A 27,300-nucleotide genomic window follows, 5' to 3' on the forward strand; every position below is an offset into this window, starting at 1 on the left:
AATTACCACAAACACACAAATAAAACCTAAACAAGATCTTGCAAATGCGACCACGTCTCTATGGAGTAGGCAGACCAGGGCGGCCCAGAGACCTGGGCGATCAGCAGCAATGCCGGAACACAAAACCCAGCCACCCAAGCCACGAAGACGACCCAGGACCCACACGGAGGGCGGCAGAGGAAGGCTCCAGCCAGAGCCCCTCATGGTCACGGAGCACAGGCCCCAGCAGGGCCAAGATCAGCAGCCACCGACCCCACCAGGCACCGGCCACCTAAGGCTCCACTACAGATTACACTACTCACTTATTTTGCTTGTCTGAACATATGCACCTCAGAGTGTAAAATGCAGCCCCAATAAATACAGCTACACACTTTGATCAGCAAATTTTTATTGTACATTTACAAAACAACAAGAGTACAAAAAGTCAGTCCACAGACATTTTTTTTTGTTGGTTTTTAGAGAGTATATGAAAATTTTTGTCTCATAACTGCAGCAAACAGTCTCTCAGATGGACAAGGGGGGGAGGGGGTGGGGATTACAATCAAACTTTCATAAAGCCTGTCTGTCAGCTGGCACACTGCTGCAGAGAATCCAGAGGAAACATAGAAAAGTTTGACATTCATAGCGGACTACATGGATGCAGGGGTCCCAGCAGGGAAGCGCTCGAGGGGGGGGGTTACAGGTGTCCTTCCCACTCCTTTTCCAACCTCCCCCCTCTCAACCAGCAAACACTTTTTGTGCTTCAGATTTCTGTTGTTTTGCCATCACAACAAGAGTGCAACAGTAGTTAATGCTTTTTTCTCCAAAACCGTATACATAGACAAAAAAGTTGGCACATTCAAGAAGACGTTCTTTTTTTTAATAATAACAGACATTTTTTTTTTATTATTTTACATTTGTGTTTTTTTTAATCCTCATAAATACAATATATGTCTCTTTCCCTGTATCCAGAGTCCACAACAGAACAGTACAGACAGAGGTATTTACAAACTAAGGAAGGCCGGTGAATTAAACTCATAAATAATTATATGAAAAATCAGAATGTAGGAGTCTGTTCTTCTTTCTTTCACAGCAATGTCACTGCAGCACGTCTAGCTTCCTGAAAACTGTTGGCTTCTCTTCTTTTTATCTCGTGTTCACGGTAAAAAGATGAGAAGGGGAGAGGGGGTTAGTAACGGAGGCATCCCAGGTGCAGTACACTGACAGAACCACTGGAGTCCTTATCTCATCGCCTAAAGACAGAGAAAAGTGTTTTCACGTTAGCATGGTAAAGCTCTTTTAAAACAGATTCATCGCAATGAAACAACATATTCTAAACACCATCTTGCTCCATAGACACAGGATCTGAATACACACTCTGATCCTGAAGTTGAATGAGCCAAGAATGAGCAGCAAATTAAGAGTAAGAACAGTCTGAACACTCGCTGATGTCATCTCTCTACGGTGTCCCAGAGGATGCTTAAACACCCTCAAGCTCAAGCTTTTAAGCTGTAAGCTTTGGTAGCTGTAATGAAGCTATATTAACATACACACTCATCTCTGGATTCCCAGTCCCAGAACACCTGCTCAATTACATGTTAACACAAATAGCTAATCAGCCAGTCACATGGAAGCAACTCGAAACATTTAGTCATGTAGACATGTTCAAGACAACTTGCTGAAGTCCAAACTGAGCATCAGAGTGAGGAAGAAAGGGGATTTAAGGGACTTTGAACGTGGCATGATTGTTGGTCTGAGTATTTCAGAAACAGAGAATGGTCTAAAAAGAAGAATGGGAATGGGCAGACTGGTTGGAGATGATAGAAAGGCAACACTAACTCCAGTAATCACTTGTTCCAACCAAGGTCTGCAGAACAGCATCTCTGAACACACAACACGTCCAACCTTGAAATAGATGGGCTACAGCAGCAGAAGGCCACACCGGGAGCCTCCTGTCAGCTAAGAACAGGAAACTGAGGCTACAATTCAAACAGACTCACCAACACTGGACAATAGAAGATGGAGAAACGTTACTGGTCTGATGAGTCTCAATTTCAGCTCCATATTCAGATGGTGGGCTCAGAATGTGGCATAAACATGAAAGCACGGATCAAAGGTGGTGTGATTATGTGGCGGATATTTTATATATTTAAGGCAGTCTTGAAGGCAAAAGGGGTCCAATAAAGTTTATCCAATAAAGTGGCTGGTGAGGAGAGTTAGCTGAAAAAAGGTGAGGTCTTCACTGTAGAGAGGTTGTCAAAACAAGTTTGCACAAACTCTTAAGACATTTATTGGATTATTAAAGGTTAATTCACAATATGCACGTTGGATTTTGTGGACAAGTGTTTGAGTTTTATGTAATTGCTGGAAATGAAATTATTTTTAACACTTACTTTTGGCATTAGATACCCAAACCAAGTGATAGAGATGGCTCAGGAAGGTTTATTTTCACAAATTTTTAATCAGATTCATTATATTCACTGAAACCTGCCTTTATTAAACGGTAGAGCAGGCTGTTAAAGGGTTAAGAGCACAACTGTAACTGTACAAACAGCTGACAGATGGATTTATGACTGAAATAACACACCTCAGCAAAACATTCCTGAGCCAGCAAAAGGATTCAGGCCCAAACTAAAGTACAAAGTTGGAAAAATGTCAGACAAAACTACAATTTCCATGATGAAAAAGCATGGACAGATTTTTGTGTGGACGTCTGTAAGAATAGAGGTTCCATTTACTGTTACTGAGATACATGTCCTGTTAAGTCTACATTCAGGCCTTTTGTAACTGGAGTTATTCCAGTGGCAGTAATATAGATGTCCTTTAGTTCTCAGCTTCAGAGCCAATTTAACAGGTCAGAGAACATCTCCCCACCTACCCATCCAGACTGGCCGCCTGGGTCAAAGGCCAGAAGATAGCAGGCAGGAACACCACATGAGGAAGAAGTAACCTAATCCAGACTTCCTGTACAAACACTTCAAACTTTATTGCCAAGAAGGGTCATGCTTTCATGTCCCTGGGAAGGCATGAAAAGGCCAGCAAGGGTCAGCTGGGGGCACTTGGAGGAAAGGCTGGGGATGTTCCTTATTGCTCCGTGGGAGGTGACCTAGGGTACCATGAGATACAAGGAAGTCCTGTCTGTGTGAATGAGCACAGCAAGTGAAAAATGTGATTGTCACTTTTACAAGTTGCCTTGCTACATTCCTTTGTCAGATGTTTGTTAAGATGCAACCCCTGACAGGGCCGTCCTCCTCTGTCTCCGCACACGGTGGCTTTCTAGTGACGACTCGGGTTGCAGCATTAAACTTAACAACTACGGTACTAAAAGAAAGCATGAAGATGCTTCAGAAACCCATGACTATGTAGGTTAAAAGGTTAAATTACCAAAAAATAACAAATTTGAGTTTTTCTTGTGTTTTTACATATTTATCGTAGCAACAAGTGCTTAAATTTAAAATAATATTTTGTTTAACCCATTCCTTCAACAAATTTTTGGTAAAATGATGCTATATGAGAGACTAGATTTCAATTGTATATTTCTTCCACTTTGGGGCCTTCGATTTAAACTTCACATCAGCGAGCTGCTGATCTACTGCAATGTCAAACATTGTAAATGTTGTCTCTCTAACACAAACTCCCTGCAGAGCTTTCCATTCGACTGGCACAGCTTGCTCTGCAATAAGAGACCCCGGCTTGTCACCAGGGAGCCTGCAGGGGGTGCATTTAAAGGAGTGCTCCCACAGTGAAGTGTGCCATCAGAAGTGCACTCCAGAGAGAGTGGTGGGCGTGTACATTTAATTGTTTCGTACTGTAAAGCTAGTAGATGGTAATGGTAAATATGTGTATGAGCTCACGTGATGTTTCTGCATGAGTACGAGTCATGATATGGAGATGAAAACTTTTGTATATAACATCAAATTTTTTTTCCTTGCACAAAGCTGCCCTCAGCATGTGAAATTGTAAACATTGTTGTATTTATACCTCATTGTGTTTCCTGGCGGAGTTGAGCCCCCGAGAGCCGGTAGAGCCTCTAGATGAAGAGCTCCCTGTGGTGGAGCAGTTACTGGACATCTGACCTCTGGAAAGGTAGCCGCTCTTACTGCTGTACGGCATCACTTCTTCATCTGTTGGGGGGAGGATGAGGGAGAGAAAACTATTAAAAATGCTCTAAAGGTCTTTCTAGAAAAGAAATGTTCATTAAAGTTTTAGCTGCAATATTCAAATAGCATTTTCTACACTTAAAGTCACCCACTCATGTTATGAAGCCACACATTTTCATTAGCGCCTTTTCTGCCTTCTAACTGCTGCACAGTTAAGAGCTATCAACTTTACCACTTAGTATAGTCAAATACCTTACTAAAAGCTTAAAAAGATCAAATGCTCAAGAAAATGATTTTATTTAAGTTAAATCAATGAAAACAAAGCAAAAAAAGCACCAACAAATAAAGAAGCTGTGCCACTATCCCAGAATTTAGCTAATGTTTTGCTAATCACATCATGTAGCCATATTATGCTAACACTAATATGCTTTGCTAACAAAAATTAATCTCAGATCTCAAAGCTGTGAAATTATATTTTACTATAGGGCTGCAACAAATTTCTGAACATACAAAACGCACATCACATTTTTTAGGAATTTACGTGGCTCAACACTAAACATCTTTAACAGATACCACACTACAGTTACGTCTTTCCATTTTAACTTAGAGCTAGCTTGGCTATCTTATTGCATTGTTTCCCAACAGTAATACTAAGTGATACTATGATAAATTAAAAACATGGTCCATACATAAAAAAACAAAACAAAACAAGGAAAAATAGGTGAATATAATAAATAAAACAAAAAGCTAGCTAGCTAGATGAAAGGGGGAAAAAGATGGTAATAATTGAAAGAGAAAAAAGCTAAATGGAAGAACTTAGTGCTTCTGACTCGTTTTGATGATCATTATAAACTTTTTTGATCCTGTTGTTGCCCTGCGACATCCTGAGGCTGAGAAAACCCACAATACAACATCTTTTTCCAGCCCAGCGCATCACGTGACAGCTATGTTTGTTTTACAGCACTGCACACGCCAGCAACTAGATATCAACACACTGGCTGTTTTGAATGCATACTATGGCTAAATCATTAAAAAGATGCAAGACAACATTAACAGAGGAGGAGAATAAAAGAAAGAGATATAAAAGAGCAAGAGACAAGACGAGTCAACATCAGACTTTGTTTTACTGGCTTGAGAAAGCACAGAGAAGAGACAGAATGAGACTGATGCCAAATTAGCTGTCATTAGGGGGTGCCACAGTCAGAAAATCTGACAGTTCTGTAGTGTTGCTTTAACAGCTTTGCATAATCATAGTTTTTGAAGATAATTAAACAGTTAACTCAACATAACAACAAATTCTTAGATAGTATCAAGAAAACTATCCTTGTTATCTCGAGATAAAATGATTGTTAAAGCACGGTCGCTCTCGGCTTCTGTAAAAACATCATCAATATTTTAACAATTTATAGTAACAATATATAAAAGAAAAGAAAATTAGATTTTCTGACTGGTTACGATTAGATAGCTAAAAACCTTTAATGCACCTTTAAACACCTAATGTAAATTAATGATTAATATTTAAATGTTACTGATAGATGGTAAAAAAAAGACAGCTTTAGGTTATTTTTTAAAAATGTTTTAAACAGTTGATTTTAAATAATAATAAATCAAAAAGCAAGAAAAGCTAAATAAAAAAAATTCTGGATTTTCAGACCCTTGCTTTGCTTTTATTTATAGCCAATAAGTTGTGACAGGACATCTTGATATAAATGACATAACTGTCAATCATAAGTAAAAACATTTCAGTCTGTTTCATGTTATTCTGCTTCTGAATACAGGAAAAAATACTGCAGTGTAGCAGCAGAACATGAAACAGTATTATGAGGCTTTGTGTGACTGTGGTTACAACTATGCACATTTTACTTTCACAGAATTTAGCAATACAAAATAATGTGTTATTTTTAGTTCCACTTCTTTGTTCTGTAAGGAATGGACTCGGACTCTGACCGAAGTTTAAACCGTTTGACATGATGACTGAAATACGACACAGAGAAGCTGCTTCTTACTGTCGGCGTGTCTTTGTCCTGAGCCTTTTCGCTGGTGGTTGTTACTGCTGTATTCGCTCCTCTCCAGGGATGACATAGTGCCGTTTGCCGTGCTGCTGGCCTCCATGCACCCCTGGGGGCCCTGAAGCCTGCTCTCTTCTGGAGGGGGCTCTGGAGGCGGAGGCAGGTCTAACGGCCAGAAGTGAAGAGGAGAACATGAATGAGAAAAGTTTGAAATGTAATGAAGTCAATTTTCCTAAAATTGGCTAATGTCTGTTGAATAACTTTTTTTTTTTTTGCCATTCATCAAAAGACATCAAATACCTTTTAACCTCCAGCAAATATGCAAATCTGAGTTAATGAAAAATGTTCTGCTTGTTAAAATAAGAGTCCCAGTGTGTGATCTGTCATACTTTTCTTGTAAACATATGGCTTGTCCAGAAAAAAATGATTTTGTAGCTAAGACGACAACTTCAATCCATAATACGGATCTCCAGCTGGTACCTGCTGCTTTCAGTCTTAGATTGTGTTGCATATCTGCCTTCCAAACATGCCTTTATATCATCGTTCCAAAACCAAACTGTCCCTGGTACAAACACTTCCTGAATCTAAGAAAAGCAGAGATTTCAATCTGTTCACCTCCTTGGATGTCTCTTCTGTATGCTGAAGTCTTGGACACCTTTTTCTTCATTCTTGATTTTTGGTTGGGAGGAGTGCATGTATCTGCCGGGGAGGAGCGGCTGTGCACTGTACGAGCAGAAAGACAAACAAACAATCAGACAGGGCCGTTGCATCCCTTCGTGTTTACATGTCATCATCCCATTTGCAATTCTGCATCTTGATGGCTGTGTTGGATTCATATGCATGAGCACACCAGTCACTTTACCGGGTGTGGTGGGGCTGACTCCGTCTTCATTCAGAGCTGGCCCCTGGCTGTGGAGGCAGCGATGGGCAGGACTTTGGCACTGCAGCGTGCCAACCTCTGATGAGCCGTGATGCTGTTGGCCGGAGAGGTTGGGGTTGGACTGGGTGAGCAGCGAGCTCAGTGCCTGGGGAACTGGCACTGGACCGCAGGGTAACCTTCTGCTAAGGGAAGTAAGAGCAACGTGTTACTGGCTAAATTTTGCGGCTGAGTTGTGAGGAGTGAGGTTAATGTTACAGGAGAAACTTTTATACTGGCAGAATAATTTATGTCTGGCTTCTAAACAAATGAGTTGAAATGCTGTCTGCCTCATTGTTGTTCATTTGGATGATTTAATTTCTGGTCATGGGCTCAGCCGTATGATGTCTAACAATCGAGTTGTTACACTGAGTTTATTTAAGCAGGGCTGTCGTAAATAGTCATAAAAAGCTTTGCTCCGTAACTTAGCCCTAAATTGCTTTGATGAATCTGAAATTTGTTGTCAAATTTTGTTATGAAAATAAATATACCTCAGTTTTATTGCCAATTGGGACATTTATAATAAAATAGGGAGATAAAAATGGGTTTAGTTTAATATAAATGAAGCTAATTCTTTACCCATGAGGAAGCTTTCAGATTTATTGGTTCCACCCAACACAATATGAAAAGGTTTCACTGATTGTTAAAGACACTTTGTACTTTACAAGAAAGTAAAAAGTATTATTTGCAGAGTTAATATTCACACATTATACTATGATCTGATAGAGGTTTAGAGCTACAGCTGCATCATTTAAAAGGGATTTTTTTTGTTTTGTGCTATGAGCCATTTTCATCTATTCTTCACCAGTGACACAAAAACTTATATTTAACATCTTAAATCTCTTTTTATGAGTTCAAAGGTATTCTAACAGACCTTGTGGTTTCAGAGATACTTAGTTTTTTTTTTATTTTGATAAGAGGCCTAAAAACAAGCACAGGGTTCAAGGGGTAAAAGCACCCCCTTTCATCAGTCAAGCTTGACAAAACTGTGCTCAGTTCAGAATATCCTTACGTAAACTAATCTCAAATTAAACAAGACGATTTATTAGATGGAGCTTTAAGCCTGTGCTTTAAAATCATAATCATGGTACATTTGATAAAGTTTGAAAACTTTGAATTTAAATACGAACACAAGCCTGTTCACATACCGTGACAGCTGCTGGCTCTCCTGTTGGTTGAGGCGGGGCAGGTCTTGGGGGGCTCTGGGCTCCTCGTGGGGTGATGGAGTGAGCGTTGCGGTCGACTGGTGGCTGTAGGAGGTGGTCGGAGAGGGAGCGTTGTTCCTTTGAGGGGAAGAGGGACAGTCCTCACATCCTTCCATCAGGTACGTCCTCTCTGGGAGGGGTGGACACCACTCCTCATCCGAGCTACATGGACAAAGGAGACTTTTACAGATCAATGATGAAGTGTACAACGTATCGTTGAGGAGCAGCTGGTTTGTCCCCTAGTTTTTTTTAAATTCAGCTCAACAACACAGCTACCTAAAGATTAATGATGTTCTTTCAGGCTACACTCGATTTTTTTTCCATAGGCAAAACTGCAGGAGGTTAAGCTTCATTTCGGGTGGTATTGCTGCTCTAAAGTTGCAGACAGCGAGTGGTAGGGAGAAAAACAGCTAAATGACTAAAGCAATTGACCAAGACTGAGATAATCGAGTTGTTAGGGCCGGAGGCATGAGAACCGTGTTGGGGTTGATACTTTATGTGTCTCTTGGAGGTGAGGCTATGTCTAAGCTGTGTTTGACGTATTTATAGATGTGTGGCTGAGAAAGAGGAGGCTTGGAGGGTAGAGGTCCTAATGGACTGTGAGCCGAGTGGACGGCTTTTACCTTTACTGTCCTTGACTGTTAGTTTCTAAAAGGATTTGAGGTGAGAAACAAGGAGTGCAGCCACCTATATTTTAATGATACAGTAAAGGATTTTAAAAAGTCTTTAAAAAAAAAAATCAGTCTGACTTTAATAAATGGCATATAATGTTGTTCCTTTTATTTATTTTTTACCTTTAATGAACAATTACTTTACAAACCTTTAAAAGCTTTGAACCTCACTGATTGAAACTGTATAGGCCATATGCCCGCCCATCCATCCATCCATCCATCCATCCATCCATCCATTTTCTTCCATTATTTTGTGTCATGGAAACACAGAAACCCCTCTCTCTAATGACACTGCCTTGGGGTCTCCTCCAAGAAGAATGTGCCTTGAAAACCACCAAGGGGAGGTGACCTGGACTCATCCTAATCAGATGTCTGAACCACCTCAGTGGACTCCATTAAAAATGGAGGAGCAGCAGCTCCTGATGTTTCAGCTCCTCGCCGGATAGCTTAGACTGAGCCTGATGACCTTCATTATTGTATTCACAAGCTCATTCTTTAAATTACTATGTACAGTCTTCTGTGAACTGCCATCTTAATGTTGGGATATTAGCCCCAAGGCAAAGTGGTCTCAGGGGAGGGGTCAGATTAAGAGCAATTCATAGACCTTGATGGAAAGACACCAGGATGGTTAAGAAACCTCACCCTGGAAAGCAAATTTAGGGCAACTCCTTGGAGCCAGGCCTGGGAGAGGAGCCACAGGCTGCCACCTCAAAGTGGGCTTGGGAGGAGTTTTCAAGGTTAGCTTTGCTTCAAGAGGAAAAGTTTAAGTATCTTGGGATCTTGCTCACGAGTGATGGTAGCTCCTCTGCACTAAAAGGAGTCAGCTGAGGTGGTTTAGGCATCTGATTAATGATGCCTCCTTGTTGCTTCTCTAAAAGCAGACTAGGAGGGATTATATACCCTTTCTGACCTGGGAACACAATGGATCTCCTGGAAGAAACTGGAGTCTATTTCTAATGTTTGTAAAGTTATCTTAGGAATAGCAAATGTTTGCTTTATATATTTTATTATATTTGTTACATAAATCAAACATGTGCAGGGTTACTATATAATTCCTTTAGTTTAGTTCAGTGACTTTGTGCCCCAAAGTGCCTGTTTTATGAAAGTTGGATAAAAATTGACATTTTGCATGAACAATTAAGTACTTCGCACCTTAAACCTTTTTAGAAACTGAATTTAGAAGACAGTAAATGTAAAATAAGTGAATGCTTGAACTGTTCATTCAGCCATCTACACATGCTCAAATTTGATTGGCTATGAGCACAGACACCTGAGGAATGAGGTCTGCAGCGGGACCACCTGGGAATGGCAATTTTCCTCACCCTATGTCCATGTCATCATTCTCTGGGAGTTGCTCATCCTGCTCGCACTGTTCCAGCTCTCCAGCGGGAGGAGGTGGGGGCAAAGCCTCCATCCAGGTCAGAGACGGAGTCTTGACAGCTTTACCCATCGCCTTCTGCTTGGGCTTACCTTTAAAACAAAAAAGCCAGGACAGTCGCAATAATTCCTTCAAGAAAAAGGCTTTGTCTCAAATTGGGATGACGAATATTCCAGCGAGCTGCAGCTGAAACGATTATTAGCTTCTTTTAAAAGTAAGAAAACCCCGCTGGTCTCACCACTGCAGCGGTCCGGCTGTGCATACTGAGCTCCGGAGGGTCCAGGCTGGGTGATCCAGTGTCCGTCATCCTGCTGCTCGCCGCTGTGAGCCGGTGCCTGCAGCTGATTGGTAAAGGGCATGATGGAGGCAGTGGCGTAAGGAGTGGTGGAGGTGTTTTGGGCATAAGTGAAGCTGTGCAGGTCTTCGCTGGTTGCATCAATGGTGCTGTAGATGGGACCCTCTGTGGAGCCTCCCATGCTGTACTTCTCTGTCTGACTCAAGTAGTTTGAGATGCCGGCTTCTGGACGAGGATGGAAGTTGGATTTAACACAGTTTTATTTTTTATGAAACACAAAGACACACTGAAGAGGCATTCCTACCGTTGTAGTATCTCTCAGCGGTGTCATGATTACTTGTGCAGCAGTTGACGGCCTCTTTACCACTGTGGACCAGGTTGGTGGTGGGCCAAGAGTCTGCCAGCCACGGGTAGTTACCCATGCTGCCTCCCAGCACTCCGGGCCTGCAGGGACATTCTGGCATTAATTGAAAGCGGGGTGCAACAGAAAACGACTATCCAGATGGAAACAGAGAGAAGCAGAGAAAAAGCTGCACGTGCTCAGAAAGAAAGATTCGAAACATGTTGAGGACATGGGGGGAATTTAAAAAAGGAGGCAACAGAATGTAGATCCATGACACAGTCCAACTGTGAGATAAAAATCCTACCTTCCATTGAGTCCTGATCCTTCCCCATGAGGAAAACCAACTGCAAGAAGATGAAAAAAAATTAAAAGGAGAAAAAAACTGGCTGATCTGATTAATCCAGCTTTGTTTCCCCTCATTGGACAGACTTAAAACATGGATTTACTTTTCTTTTTTCTATTACTTTATTTATTGAGAATCACATTGCAAATTTCTCCAGCAAATTCTTTTTTTTATCAAGTTCAAAATAGTGATTCCTTTTCCAGTTTTTGTTTACAGACGAACGGACCAGGGAACAAGTCAGTGGCTATTAGAGGTAAAGAGAAGAGTCAATGTTAAATTAAAGAGGGGCACTTTACTTCTGTATGCATTCCTATCTGCAATGCTTGATATCCCAAACAAATACTTTCATTTGTTGTTTGCAGATGTTGAGTGTGGAAACCAAAAGAGCAGCTTCTCCAAGCAAAACAGAATTTTTAAGGTGAATATATTCAGTGGTTCTGCATAAATGACTATCCAGAGAGTTTGCATCTTTGGACAGGCTCTGAATAAATGAAGCTTTCTCCAGCAGCCTGAGATGTGTGATTTTTAGACAGGAGTACTGCAAAATCTACAAAGAGTGAATTTACTTTTCATGATACTGAAGTGGTGCAAAGAGAAAATGCACCTTTTTTTGGGTTGGAGGTTCATGTGAATCAACTCTAAAAGAGTCGCAGCTGCAGAAAACAGACTCACTAAACAACAAAGTGACTTTATCTGCAGCATGCATGCACAAGCTCAACTTTCAGCCATGTGCAGCTTATGTTGCGACACTTATTTTATTTATATAGTTTAGAAAAAAAAAAGCTTCAACAAAAGCAGCAACTAGAATCCACCTCCACAGAACTTGATTTCAGTCAGCAGACACAGCTAGCCTCGGGTTAGCTACAGTAATATCAACTTCCAGGGTCTTCCTGACCTGCTGGTGTGTAGGCGAAGGAGGCGGTGTAATGGCTCAGCTCCTTCCTCTTCTTACGGCGACAGTAGATCCAGACACTGAACCCCATGAGGATGACCCAGCAGGCTCCGCCGATGCCCGCGATGAACGCCGGCTGCTTGACCACGTCGGTGATCTGCTCAGCCAGACTCACACTGCTCTCCTCGCCGCTGTCGCCGGTGCCACTGCCGCCTCCGCCGCCTGGCATGGAGGGCTGTTCAGCTGGCAGCTCTGAGGCAAGAAAAGCAAGCAGGGGAGAGGCAAAAATAAATCTTCACTTTATTTATGTCTGGTGGAACAAATAGACGATGTGTTTGCTGGGAAACACAAATGTCTCCACCAAATGTTACTGAACAATTCAGTAACTATCTGAACATTACGCACCGAATAAAAAGCCAAGAAATAAAGAGAGTCAATGGGAGTAATTCTGTGGGGACAATGAATATATGAACAATAACCATTGTATAGCTTGCTGATGGTCTAAGAGTACACTACTAATAAAAAGTCTTGAACCACCTGCACTTTCTTCATATTGTCAGAAAAACTGAAAAAAGATGCAACAATTTACGTACAAACATTAATATAAATTAAGTACATAAGGAAAAAAACAGAGTTTGTCTAATTCTAAAAAGCTTGAAAGTCAAATGTTGGTATAGTAGTCTCCAGGAATAGTTCTCCAGAGTTCTTGAAGGACTTTTCAAAGCTTTTCTTTAGACGTTTTTAGCCTTTTATTCTGTTCTCTGTACAGACGATCCCATACTCCTTCAATAATGGCTCCGGGGAGGATTCATCGCTCTATCAGCCCTGTACCATGTATACTAATAGTTCTTTGAGAATCATCTAGTTGATCCACAAACTGTATTTTCTGTTTTATTTTGTGTCTTTGTGACAGGCAGCTAGTAAAAAGTGTCCCAAGACCCAATTTAAATTAGTTTGTTTCCATGTTGTGTCTTAAACGATCAATCCCTTCAGTCAAGTGCTTTATGTTTGAATAATTCATAGGTCAGTGTTAAGTTGCTAAAAAAACGAATTTCTCTGTAAATGGTCAGAATGACGGACTGGCCAAAAAGCAGCTGATCAACAAAGATCTTTATAAAGTTGAAAACTGTTGCTAAGATGTCTGCAAAGTGTCGTAGCTCTGACAGCTGTTTGCATGTTTTCTCCAGCTGTAAGCGACTTACTGATGAGAACAGACACTGGCTGACTACGAGTGCCAACGCCTGCGCTGGTCACTGCCGCCACCTCCACCTGGTAGAGCACGCCGGGCATCAGGCCTTTCAGCACCGTGGACAGTGTGTCACCGTCCAGAGTTTTGTTGATGTAGTAGCGCGTCTGGTTGTCGGTGCCACTGCCGACACACCAAACCTGTTTGAATGCACAGAACAGCAGTTAAACAGCTGTGTTGTGGTTATGCTTGCAGACACTGAGCTCATAATGTCGTCTTATAAACCTCTGCTCATGAATCAGATGTGTGTCAGAACTCAGGTGTGCTGTTTACCCTGTATTCCTGGATGACACCGTTCTGCATCTCACTGGGTGGAGGCTCCCAGGAGACGCTGATGCTGGAGGTGTTGCTTAGCTTCACCGTTGCCACTTTAACAGCTCTGGGTGGGGCACTGGGGACTAAGAGAGGTGGGGGAAAGCATAAATATCTTCTCATCAACATGCCTGTGTGCAGCAAATTGGGTATTTATTAACATGTACAAATACATAAATAAGTAATTAACAGCTGAAGGAAATAAAAGAGGACATAAAACCAATTAAGAAACATGAAAGTGAATCGTAGCAGGAGAGGAAATAAAGGTTTATCAGAGCTGCAAAAGTTAATGTTTTTTTTTCTTTTTTTGCCAGATTAAGACACTCAAGTCAATTCAGAGTCTATGTTGATGGCAAGAACCGTCTGCACCTGTTTTTATGATTATTTTTAATCAAGAGTTTACGTCAACCAATATAAACCCCAGGCTGCAGAAATCAGTTAATGGAAAAACTGGGATCAATATAAATGAACTGAAATTGCAGAGGAAATAAGTTAACCCTAAATGGAGAGAATATGACTGAGATCCATACAATGTAATGCAGGCTAATGAAGAGCAGCGTTCAAGGCCCTGCGGTGTCAAACAGAACATAGCAGAGCTCACTAAAAGGAATTTCTCTGAAGCTCTCTCTGATATTAGATTTGATACCTTCTTCTAGGGTTCGAACCAGCAGGGTACGGCTGTCTTTGCCTTGGAATTCATCGAAATAAGGGCGGATCTTTATCTCGTACTCGGTTCCTTTGAACAAGCTGGCGAGGACTGTGCTGCGCTCGGAAGGAGAGTTGATGTCCTGTAGGAGCCAGTTAGCACCGCTGGGCCGGTAAAAGAGACGGTAGCCCTGGATGTACTGAGACTGACGGTCAACCTAAAAATATATGAAAGAGGCAATAGGGTGAAATGAAAATAACCTTTTAAATGACCCTTAAAAACCTTCCTTCTTAAATTAAAACATGGATTTGAGCCACTTACCATCCAGGACACTCGGATCGAGGATGTTGTTAGCATTACGGGGTCTTGAAGCTGGACGGCCACCTCTCCCAGCTCTCTCTGCAGCTGTCTGTGGTCCACTCCCTGACCTGTAGGGCTCACATCTGAGTAAAAACACACAACCACTTCTCTTCAGAGTGCTGCCAAATTGTACTTACAAACACTACAGAGGCTATCTGAGTCAGGCTTTATTGGACATGGGTGGAGAACATACTGACCTTGTGTCCTGACGGGCTCGGAGATGGGGCTCGGGTCACTCAGGCCATAGGCATTGACAGCTCGGACAATGAACAGGTAGATGGTGTTGGGAAGAAGACCAGTGATGGTGTGCGTCTCAATTTTCACCATGTCGGCTACAGTCTGCCATGTGCTGCCCGCTGACTGGCTGCAAAGGAAGAGAAAAAAAAATGCTGCTCTCTTTCTGAAACTTTATATAAATATTATCTAACTTATGATCATTAACTTAAATTTGGTAACTTATAACACAAAACCCCATTTCTAAAAACTTAAATGTGTAATTTCTTAATTAATTTAAGCCTTTATGTAACAGACACATATACAAAGGAGTGTTTTCACTGTCCAAGAGGTGTACAGACAAAACGAGCAACAGCGTTCTAGAAAATTCTGCAATCATCAAATTAGCAGGTAAGGGTGTCATGACTGGGTATAAAAAGAACATCCACCAAAGGTTCTATGTTTCCAAACAACGACCGGTCATGTTTCAACACTTTGTGTCAAACTTAATCAGAAAATCCTCTATCAGTTTAGAAAATAAGTAAGAATGTTGATTTTACAGCATCTACAGAGCAGAATACGCAATGGTGCTTTCAAACAGACTCCATTTTGGCTCTGGCTGACACATGGTTCGGGAGTCTCAGAACATCTGTGCTTTCTTGCAAACTGGTCTGCGTTCACACCAGTTTAACCAGATTCATAGTGTTAGAAAGTTGATGGCTAACTCAATTCATTAGGCTCCGTTTTAACCTATGTTTTCCCAAAATAAACAATATGTTCAGACAACCAAGCGAACATCAAGAGATGTTAGGATCAACACAAGCCTACATAATCGAAATTTAAAGCGGTTGCCGGGCAACATAATGCAGTGGCATTCAAGTTTTACACAAATGAATCATTCCATTGTTGGATCAACCTCAGTGAGCCTGTCTGAAAATAATAACAATAACAAGTGCTCTGTCATCAATCTACTATTTTTGAAAACAAAAACAAAAACAAAAAAACAAAAAACAAACACAGATGACCTCACAGTTCACAACTGCGAACCACTATTTTTTGGTACTCTTTTCAGGTTCTGAACCCACTTTTTTTCTGGTCTGAACATACCGACTGGTTCCAACTTTGGCACTGTGCTGGTGCCCAGCCAGTGTAAAGGGGCTATGAGCATTAGGAAATCTATGTGTGTGAAGGCCAAGGACAGAAACTATTGCTGGATGAGCTAAGCATCGAGTCTTTAGACAGGACTTGAGAAACTGACATACTACAATGATTAATGTAACTACCTGGACTCAGAAGTGCCTTGATAACACTAATGAATTCTCTGGATAGCAACTAATTTTAGATGGACAGAAGACAGATGAATCCTCATTTCAGTTGCTATTTGGAAGAAAGAAAAAACAAAACAGAACAACTGACATTTGTTTCTGTGTACCAAAAAATGAGAAAGACCATCCAGGTTTTTATCACTTAAATACATAAAAGTCAGCATCTGTGATGGTATGCTAGGGCATCGGTGTCCATGGTATGGATGACTTTTAATATGTAAAGGTACTATTGATACATAAGTAGAAACTAGAATATTGAAGGAATATTTGCTACCATCAGTTGACATCTTTTCCAGGAAAATAAAGGCCCATTAATGCTTGAGGCAGAAGACAATATGCAGACAGAACTTTAGTCCGTCTCCTGCGTCATTTATGTGCATAATTTGGTCTGTTTTTGGTGGGCTTGTGAATCTGTTGCTGGATGCAGCAAACGGAGCAATACCATTGCAACCCCCAGGGGGCAGTGTTGAGCAGTATAGCTAACATGCGGCCAGCGAAAGGAACAAACCAGAAAAGAAGAGGAACAATAGGAAGAATAAGAAGATGACTATGACGAGGACAACAACAAAGGCTAGAAAGGGTTTGTTGCAAATTTGGGACCCAAGCATCAAGGGGTGAATGTTCACAAGAAAAAAGCAAAAGAAAACGTGTCTTTGCATTTTTTCTTTTCCTTTGAACAATAATATCAATAATATAAAAAAATCAATTATTTTGGTTCAAATATCTTAAAGGGTTGAGATAACAGTTAATAATATGGTAACAACAGTGAAATGGCCAAAGCTTGAAACAGTGATGGGATAGCAAACACTTTTTTTAGGTCTTTGACTCCAGTCCGAGAGGTGGAGATGCCTCAGAAAGGTTAATTTCCACAAATTTTTAATAAGATTCATTGTAGTCACTGGATTAGCTGCTCTACTACATGGTAGAGCTGGGAGTTAAAGGGTTAAGAGGTTTTTCCAGCATGAAAGTTTAAAGTTAAATTTAAATTCAGATCACTTTGAATCTTTTTGAATGTGTTTTAAAAAATGCCTTCAGAAATTTAACAGTTTATTCTCAGCATCTTTCTTTTCTAATTTTCTAATGCAAATGCTTCACTCCTGAAAACTGATGCCGTGATGATGGAATCAGATTCTGTTCAAGCAGAACCTCATATAAAAAGCTTCTGGGCATTTTGGCTCTCTTGTTGCTGTGTGAATATCATCTGCTGTACTGACTCGAATTCCTTTGATATTGTGCAAAAAACCCACATCCAACACATCTGAGAACCAAAGCAATGAACTGTCTATTATTTTTGCATGAAAATGAAATCTTTTGATCTGTAAACATGTAAGATGTTGGCTATTTCAGTCTGTAACATAACATGTTCAGCTTACTTGCAGGAATTAACATCAGATGAATTTCAGGATGAGGCAACATAATCAAAAATATCTCACTGAAATGAGGTACGAGAGAAGGAGTGGCTATATTTCATATCAGTGACAGCATTTAAAGCTTGTCTGTGTGTTTTCTTATATATTGTACTCTGGAGTGTTTTGCAATGCTGATTTGCTCTGCAGCTACACAGTTAATCAATGCACGAAGATTTGAGAGCAATACAGGGATCTATTTTCAGCTTTCTAGGATTTTTCTCTTCTTGTAAACAACATGACGTGACCAAAGTTTGTCGTGGTGCAGACGGGTTTGTATTTCCTCAACGATCACCTCCACACGAAACCATTTGCTGTTGTGGTGAATAATAAAATGTAAGTCAAGCGAAGCTGTCAAACAGGAAATAAGGGCATGTTCTTGGCCTTGCAGCAAATATATTATCTCATCAGCCCTCAACCACGTTCCCCCTTTACTCTTTGAACTTATTGCCACCTTGTTAGAACAGCAGTAACTTTTCTAAATGATAGTTTTTCCATAAGGAGTCTCGAGGAGCTTTGTAGTGAACCAGCTTCAAAGCTGACCTGCAGTAATCACACCAAAACAGTTCATTTAATCTGAAAATATGACAAGTCATTTCTTAAATACTTAAGGAATTAGCAGGCCTTTGTACTTGATTTTATTTATTTTTTAGATGGTAAATTGCTAGTTTTGATCAGAGTGATGTGTAATTTGCGTAATCAATCATCCAGTTTTTGTTCTCGTGATCTGTAAGCGCGATAGGTCAAAAATGAGGCCAGTATGCAGAAAGATCTGAAGTAAGTTTGTGAAGGATCAAATATACAGGTATTTTCTGGATGGGTATGCAGTTTTGGGATTTTTCAGGATGCATTTGTGTCTGTTCACAGAGATATCTGAAAACAGAATCCATCAGGTATGTGGTGCAGATTTTTCCGTATATTATCCGTATATGTGACCTATATGTACGTATCACTCCATCGATTAGTACCGTATCTTTATGCTTTTATTCCAAAATAACTCATGAATGCATGTGTTGGATGTGTGTTTGCCCTGTGAACACGAAATGCTCAGGCTTCCACAGAGTCACACATGGAGAATTAATACTCAGAAAGAAAATAACATGATTTTACACATAAAAAAACATTAAAACGAACATGCACACAAACACAAAACCTCCTGCAAACAAACCTTTGCACCTCAGGGAAGGAAGTTTTATTGCAGTCATCCTGGTGGTCTCCTCTATCAGCTTTATAAAGAATCCGTTTGAATTACTCTGAGAGATTCAGCTGCTGCCACTGGCCACAGTGGACATCTGGATCTGATTAAACTCTGCCAGTGTTCTCCTTCCCATCCAGACATATTTTCTCTGCCCGTCTTCGTCTGGAAGCTTTCCTCCATCCTCGCTCAGATAAATCTGGTACAGCTCTAATTAATCCAAGGTGGACCTCCTCCCAGGTGACAGTACCCGAGTTTTTCTTTTTTCTTTTTAGGGTTCATTCAGGTTCAGACGAGCCACTGAGGGCGAGTGAAAACATTTTATCACTGAAACTTTGACGGCTGATTCTGAAGTTTTTTTTTTTTTTTTTTGAGACAAAGTGGTTCAAGGTCATGCATTAACAAGTTCTTCCTTCACCAAACTGCCTTTATTTTGCTCTTTAACCTTCAATTTTATGTTTTTTATTCACTTCTTTGCTGAATTGACTATCTGTTTAGGTGAAGGAGCTTCCTTAAACCAGTGTCTCTGCACATCGAACAAGAGGAAACTTCAGAAGTGTGAAAGATTCAGACTGAAAGCGCCTAAAAGTTTTATACAAACGTACCTGAATGCTTCGATGATGTAGGAAGTGACGGCGGCTCCGCCTTCGTGGGCGTTGGGTTGCCAGGTCAGAGAGACGCTGTTCTTCGACACATCTGTGACGATGGGCTTGTGGGGTGGACCTGGCAGCTGGAAGGGCTCTGCAGCCTGAGCTACAGATGTGTCAGCGCTCTCTGGACGGCGAGGGGAGAAATGCAAGAGGAGACACAAGAGAATGAACATTTGAGTGGTTGTTAATGTGGGCGGCGCCCTTTACTGCTAGTACACTTCACAATTTGGCCATTAGAACTTATATTATGACAGTAAAAGTCTATTAAACTAACGTAGACATCATCAGAGCAGCTTGTTAACTTGTTATTCCCTCATTTTGTGCCACTAATAAAATCTCTACAGCCTGAAATGTTCTATGTACTAATTCCTAATGGGCTGTACAGAAAATAAAAAGGGCATAGTCTCACAAAGCATTTCAATTGGTGGCGTGCTGTGAGCTGCAGAGACAGCTGACGGTTGCATCTCTAATGTGGGAATTGGCATGTTTTTTGCAGAGTCTTAATGTCGCCATGCTTCACTGGGAAACAGTTACAGATGTTTATACGAGCAGTCGGCTCAGCTTCCGGACCAGCAGAGGCTAAGTGGCTTAATTACACTTAAAGCTGTTTTCTTTTCATTTATACTGGTAAATATTCATAATAAATACCTAAAATGACCTGCAAAGACATTATGACTCTTAGATTCTGTGATGTTGATGTTTCCAGGACTTAAAACCAGGATTACTGCTTTTACAAACTTCAGCTTTTTATAAAATAAATTAATGCACCTTATTTTTCATGTACGTTTGTACGTATTTATTAAACACATTAATTATATTTTTACTCATTTATTTTATTTTATGTTTATCATTTTTATTATTTTTTTTTAGATATTTCATTTTATTTTTTAACAGGTTTATGTATTTTTGGCATTTAAATGATTACATTTCTTAAATTTCTGTTTGTTTGTTTTTTTTTAGCCTTTATTTTACTTCTTTTTTATACAGTTTGCTTTTTAAAATTATTTTATCTTGTCAATCATTTTTTATTTATTTAATTTTCTGCTTCTTCATTTATGTATTTATTTTTTTCTATCTTACATCTTTTGCTTTTTAATGACATACATTATCCTTGTGTTGCTATCTGCAGGCTCTTCACACAGCTGTGATCTACATGGATTTCCATCACGCAGAGACAATTTACCTTTGACTGTGAGCACTCCACTCCAACTCGTCTCTCCGCTGGAGCTGGAAGCCAGGCAGGTGTAAACTCCAGAGTCTGTTTCCTGGCAACGGTAAAATGTGTATCATTAGTTTAGTGCAGATGCATGTGAGAGCGCGATACTGTGTTAATGCATCCATTACAAGTTACTGAGACTAAATGTCATATCTCTTGAAGCAGAGTGTTTGCGCTCGGAATACTGAACAGCAGGAAGTTGGCGAGGATGAAGAGCTGGCAGAACAGAGAGCTGCTAATAAAGCAGAGCCAGCCAGGTGACTTCACCTCTGCATCCCTTTCACATCAAAGCAGATTTACCTTTTTTGTCATCAGCTTTTGGCTCCCATTAGTGCCAATATGTTTATATGTGAGGGTCATTGTCTTTTGTCTCCTTGTTCTGTTGTTTTTGTGTCTGATTACAGAATCGTGTTTTGGTTCGTGGCAAAAATCTCTCAGTTCTGCAGGTGTGAAACCAAAGATCGCATTGAGTAAGTATCTAAAATGAAAACTGAACACGTACAGCTGACAAGGGAAGCAGAATTAGCGGTGCATGAAAAAAACTACTAAGTAGCAAAGCAATGATGACTAAGATGCTTCTACTTCATATATTTTGTCAACTGCCTTCATTTCAAGCTTCCCATGAATGACATATTCTTAGTGGTCCTATTTGAAGTCAAAAACTAAAGTCAAGCTGGTGGCTTTTATGTTCCTGGTCTGATTCCTACACAGCAAAGGAGGAGAGCTGGAAGAAGGATCAAACGCCTGAATTTTAATGACCAGCAAGAGGTCTAGAAATTTCCAAAGCTCTGGTCCTTTCTGCTTAACGGCTACTTAGCATTCTGGACAGGCCACGAGCAGATCTAATTAAGAGGTGTGTGAAAAATCTGCCCGGGTGCGTACGCTTGTGTGTGTCTGCGTGGGAATACTGGCTATTAAATTTTTGGGGAGGCGAGCCAAAAGCTAGACAGGCTGTGAAATTGCTTACAACAGAGGGAGATGTTGGGGGTCTCTACGCTGGGGATATCGCTCAGCGTGACACCGAGGTGGTGGCAACTCGCGGGAGAGGCTCCTCTGAACATGCCTCTGAGCTTCCAGGTTATTCCTTCATCCTCATGTCTTTCTACAAAATATTTATCTTGGGTTTAAAATGTAAAATCCTCCTAAAAACTAAAAAAGATGAATGTTCTGTAGGTGAAAAGAGAAGAAGGAAACCTGCCGACGCTCAGCAAGCAGGCGGTCAAATGTAATGCTATTAAGAAATATTTCTCTGAACAGTCTGGTTTCATGTGCAGCTGGTAAGTGGGCTGAAAAATCCAGGGTCGGACAAGTTTCCAGTCCTGGAGTTTTGTTCCACTCCAGCAACTTAATGGTTGGAAATGACCTAACAGTAATATGATCTAAAATGTATAGTTTACATTATATAGGTTGTAATAAACTGAAAATGTACACCTTTTATTCCACTATGTAGAAGATCCTTTTCATAAATAAATCCAGTTTCACGTTAACAAGGGGCCCTTCTCTGAAATGGCTTTTGATAACAACTCTCGCATCCATTAAACCTGGAAGACCATGGATAGTTTCAACCTGGAGCTCATTGAGAACTGCCCTCTAAAGTTGCTGTTTTGGAGGTCTACTGCCCTCATAGATCTTCTTTTAAAGGATGCTCTACAGGATCTCCATAGTGTTGAGGTCGGAGGATGAGGGTGGCAACAGTTTATCTCCCTTTATACATATTGCAGCCAAAGATTCAACGTTTTTTTTACATCATAGGATGGAGAGTATCCTTTACTGCAGAAGCAACACTTTCTGGTAGAAACTAAACTGTATCCTCAGGCATCCTAAAGAGGTCAAATATCTCACTATCTATTATTCCAGCCCAGAGCATCCCTCCACCACCACCTTGCTGGCGTGGCAGCCTTGTTGGGACATGCATTTTGGAGACTTTCCTTGATCTGCTTTTATCTGAACCAACCCGTCTGCTCTGAGAATCCCACACTAATTCATTAACAGTACGATGACCTCAATTAAGTTTTATTGAGATGTCCGATATTTTCTTTCCTTGCATGAGCCATTGTGCTATCTCATGCTTTACATTTGCAGAACGATCTTTTTTTTCTCCAGTCTGCATGGAAACTGTCTTAATAATAATAATAACAACCTCCTTCTGTAGTGTCTCTTTAATTAAACTCACCCGGAAACTAATGATCAAACCTGTCTGAGACTGTTAACAGATGGAGAAACAGCACAAGGTGAATCCTCCATAACAAAACTGAAACTCAATGTTTATGCAACATGTAGACTCATCTGGAACACCGTTAACACACTAATACCTCATCATCAGCCTGGTTCTGCTTCATTATTCTTTAAATATCAGCAGAAAGATGAGCGTCTTCAGAGATATTTTGGGCTCTAGTAGCCTTTTTTTGACTGTAGGAGGGAGGTCAGAGAGAAAGAGGGGGTCTGACATGTAGCAAAGGGCTCCAGACCGGTGTTCTGACAATTTGGCATAATGTACCAGAAGTGCAAAGTTAAGCCTTTATCTGTTGGGTTAGGTTTCTTTATCAAACTAGTATACCTGTGTGTGTTATGCTGTTTATATAGCGGTATGCTGCTGGAGAAAATATCTCTCTAACATCTTCATCAGACAGTAACAATTGAAACACATTAATAATATGATTGCAAACATGGGTAGAGGCAAATCAATTATGAGGAGACACAGAACTTTTATGACTCCAAATATCTTGAAAACAACAATTCAATCACTAATATTATCACATCTCAAAATTGCCCATTGGTTCGGTCAAATGCCACTGGAGATATGTTAAACAAACTACAACTAGAGCTGCCTGCACAACACACGTGTGACTACAGAGCAAATATCATCTCAATGTGTGTATATCTATATGAATGGAATTGTAGTAGGGTATAAATAGGTATAGTCGACATGTAAATATAGTATTATGGTTGAAATATTTTTGTGTAAATATAAAGAATATACAATATACCAATGTAAGGATAATGCACTGGGTTATATGACAAAGTGTCTCATAATGCGAATATCAGCAAGTGAGGAAGCATAAAGCTCACATGGCTATATGTGAGGACTATATGTAAACATGGCTTTTATTTTGTTTTGTTTTCATAATGTTATTTCTTATTTATTTATTTTTTATTGTATGTTTAATTCTGTTGGACTCCAGGAAGAATAGCTGTGGCTTTGCTGCAGCTAATGGGGATCTTAATAAACTAAATTCAGTTAATGAAGAAAAACACAAGCTTTAGTAAAAAGTGGATATCAACAGTTTACAGACATAAAACAAACTGTATGATTGCTCATTCGTTGGTGGTAAGCTGAATTTATGGGTTAAGTGCATGAGCATTAACCAAGTATGTGTTATTCAGATGCAAACACTGGGATTCAAACCTGGGCCGGCTGCATGGAAGAGCTGCAGCCTCTGTACATGTCACTGCTCAGAGTTTTACTTACAGCACGTTGTAAAGGGGGCATTTAAAGAAATATAAAGATGGTGCTTCACAAAACAAGCATTTAATTGAATTATAATACAACAAACGAAAAGAGAAAAAAAGATTCTCATGCATATGTTTTGGTGAGAAATCACATTTAACACAACTATGTTTGCTCGAGCATCACAGCTCCTTGTTGTGGTGCAAAAATATCCCAAAATGAGCTGAACTGGTTGTCTACATTTTAACTGAAGTCTACAAATACTGTAGTTCTGCTGAGTCCTGTGTGCTGTGGGAGATTTTAATTAGTTTCCATCCTCTGTAGTTTAGTTTACAAGCAGAGCCACAAATCCACCAGTCACCTCATTCTCTGAACCCAGCCTGTTTTCCTCCCAATGAAAAGCTGATGCATTATGCAGAACAGATCATGACTAATGGCTCGCCGATTCCCCACTCCTGCCTCAGTGCGACGGCTCATCAGTAACGTTGACAGAGGAATTATTCAGGCCTAAGTGGCTTGTTGGAGCGTCCTGCAGGACGAGGGGCAGGTGACTCCCCTTCCCGTACAACATCCCTCACCGCTCCTCCTCTTCCTCTGTAGGTCCTGATCTTCAGTTGACCTGTGAGCCAGCTGATGGTGCGTCTGTCTGAGAAGGAAAAAAACAGAAGCAGATCCCCAGATGGTAGCGTCTGATCGGTGGATGGGGACTCTGCGTGGAGGGCAGGGGAGATAAACAGCCGGGACACCTGACTATTAATCAAGGCCAGCAGCTCTGGGCACCACACGAAACAGACTGCTTTGGAAAATGGTTGAGGCAACAGGAAGAGAGGAAGGAGGGAGGAAAGGAGGGAGGAGAGATGCTCCAAATTCCATCCATTTATTTGCTGATCACATATTTGACATTTTGGGATATTTCTGCTCCATAATCATGCGGTTTCTTTAAGTGTGGACAGCTTTTTTCCCCTTCTTTGCTTCACAAACTATAATGACATCTGATCATCTTTTGGTGGGGTGCAGAAAGGTAATCTGATTACCAGCAGTAACACATGTAAACAGGGGACTTAAGTCAACATGTGAACTCGATTTCCTGCTTTAACCTGATCACAATCCCTTCTAATGTGTTTAGTTGCATCCATGTTCTCTTTCTCACCCTCCTCAGGCTTTGTTTGGCTTCCTCGGTTTTGTTTCAACCTTGCATCAGCTGTCCCCATCTTGTACCCTGTGCCCATATCAGCCGTTTAACAGCAACACGCACACATACACACTTCCCGCCTGTCCAGGACGTCTTGGCAGTGGAGAGGGGAGAGTCTGGCAGGGATCCCAGGGTAATGGCATCTTCTCACTGCCAGGATGTGGGGAACAAACGGACCATCTGTCCAACTCCTGGGGCCCAGATGAAATCCACTTACTTCTACAGATTATTTCAGGTTTAAATGTTTTGTGAATGCTGATTTAATTCTCTGTTTTGGGGGGTATTTTAATCATTTTCATGTTCTCTTTTCATTACCATTACATTTATGATATGGTTTTGTCAGTGAGAAAACTTTGCTTATCAGATGCAAAATGGAATCAATCTGAGAGATTTTTGCAGATAAATGTATAGTGAGTGATCTACAAATAAAGCTGCATTTTTATATATTTGGCAGCTAAAAGTCAGCACACTGAACCATCTGTAATAATCCCTTTTACAGGGGTGCCTTGGGACAAACTGTGATAGCTTTTTAACAACAGATTTAGTCCATACATATGTTTGTACAGTGTACATATGTTTTTTTTCTGAAAAACGAGCTGGAGCGTGCCCAGTTGGGTGGCATCAACACTGCATCCCTGCTATCTGCAGACGGTGTGGTCCTGCTGGCTTCATTGAGCTGAGTCCTCCAGCTTGAACCTGAGCTGTTTTTAGTCGAGTTTAAAGCAGCATAATTCAAGATTTAGGATTCAAGAAATTTGTGCACATACAGGAACTACTGGGCAGTCATTTACAGACAGATAAAAAAAAAGACAAGACATAAAGTATAATTCTGTAAAAAGACCCTTCATCTATACTGTATGTATACATGAAAGGTGCATAAAACCATTTATAAAAGGGGGCAGATGGGACCATCATTCTATTGTATTTCTACTCCGTGTGAAGGAGTTCAGGTATCTTGTTTCAAGTGAGAGCAGACAACAGGAGATCGATAGGCAGAATGATGTGGATGCTATAATAGCATGACATAATGAAGTATCTGACTTGTAATGCAAAAGCTTTTATTTAGCCATTTAATCTGCACTCACCGGCCACTTTATCAGGTGCATCTGTTGAATTCCTTGTCAACATAAAAAGCTAAATATCAACCAATCACAGGGCAACAACTTAATGCAAGTTAAAACTGAGCATCAGAATGAGGAAGAAAAGGGATTTAATTTAAGTCATTTTAAACACGACATGGTTGTTGATCTACTGGGATTTTCGCACACCATCTCTAGGGTTTACAGAGATGGTCTGAAGAAGAGAAAATATCCAGTGAGCAGCAGTTGTCTGGACGAGAATGTCTTGTTAAGGTTAGAGGAAGATAGCTGGACTGGTTGGAGTTGATAGAAAGGCATATACATACAGAATATTATCTCTTAACGCACAACACATCCAACCTTGAAGCAGATGGGCTACAGCAGCAGAAGACCACACCGGGTGCCATCTGTCAGCTAAGAACAGGAAACTGAGGCTACAATTCACACAGACTCACCAACACTGGACAATAGAAGTTGGAGAAACGCTGCTGGTCTGATGAGTCTCTATTTCAGCTCTGGCTCAGAATTTGGTGGAAACAACATGCTGCTGATGGTGGTTTCTTGAGATATTTAGGGCCTCTTCTTACCATCTGAGCATGGTTTATCCACCACAGCCTATCTGAGTATTGTTGCTGACCATGTCCATCCCTTTATGACCACAGTGTAGCATCTTGTGATGGTTACTTCCAGCAGGATAATATCAATTTCAATGTCAAATTTATTTATAAAGCACATTTAAAACAGTCACTGCTGCCCAAGGTGCTGTACATGAGCAAAACATGCATTTACACAAAAATAAAAATACTGACTGTAAAATACACAAAATAAAATACAATAAAAATTAAAATCACTTAAGTTAATAAACCTTATAAGACAAGAGC

General features: G+C 40.6%; 1 protein-coding gene across 4 annotated transcripts in view; it reads right to left on the reverse strand.

The window, feature by feature from the left end:
• Positions 1-371: 371 nt before the first annotated feature.
• The window catches only part of robo3 (roundabout, axon guidance receptor, homolog 3 (Drosophila)), a 205,275-nt gene continuing 178,346 nt past the window's right edge, over positions 372-27,300 (reverse strand). For 3 of the 4 annotated variants that reach the window (XM_042008552.1, XM_042008553.1, XM_042008554.1), the window contains 18 exons: positions 20,668-20,749; positions 19,440-19,608; positions 14,893-15,059; positions 14,657-14,778; positions 14,336-14,552; positions 13,651-13,775; positions 13,334-13,517; positions 12,135-12,383; positions 11,201-11,240; positions 10,858-10,997; positions 10,497-10,778; positions 10,203-10,350; positions 8,153-8,371; positions 6,951-7,150; positions 6,704-6,811; positions 6,086-6,253; positions 3,961-4,103; positions 372-1,232 (listed from right to left, as the gene is read on the reverse strand). In XM_042008552.1, coding sequence (XP_041864486.1) covers positions 1,221-1,232; positions 3,961-4,103; positions 6,086-6,253; positions 6,704-6,811; positions 6,951-7,150; positions 8,153-8,371; positions 10,203-10,350; positions 10,497-10,778; positions 10,858-10,997; positions 11,201-11,240; positions 12,135-12,383; positions 13,334-13,517; positions 13,651-13,775; positions 14,336-14,552; positions 14,657-14,778; positions 14,893-15,059; positions 19,440-19,608; positions 20,668-20,749 — 2,775 coding nt within the window. In that variant the 3' untranslated portion in view covers positions 372-1,220. The remainder of the gene's footprint in view (positions 1,233-3,960; positions 4,104-6,085; positions 6,254-6,703; positions 6,812-6,950; positions 7,151-8,152; positions 8,372-10,202; positions 10,351-10,496; positions 10,779-10,857; positions 10,998-11,200; positions 11,241-12,134; positions 12,384-13,333; positions 13,518-13,650; positions 13,776-14,335; positions 14,553-14,656; positions 14,779-14,892; positions 15,060-19,439; positions 19,609-20,667; positions 20,750-27,300) is intronic. The other variant, XM_042008555.1, reaches the window with a different exon arrangement.

This window comes from Melanotaenia boesemani, chromosome 15 (genome assembly GCF_017639745.1).
Source record: "Melanotaenia boesemani isolate fMelBoe1 chromosome 15, fMelBoe1.pri, whole genome shotgun sequence".
NCBI classification, from domain to species: domain Eukaryota; kingdom Metazoa; phylum Chordata; class Actinopteri; order Atheriniformes; family Melanotaeniidae; genus Melanotaenia; species Melanotaenia boesemani.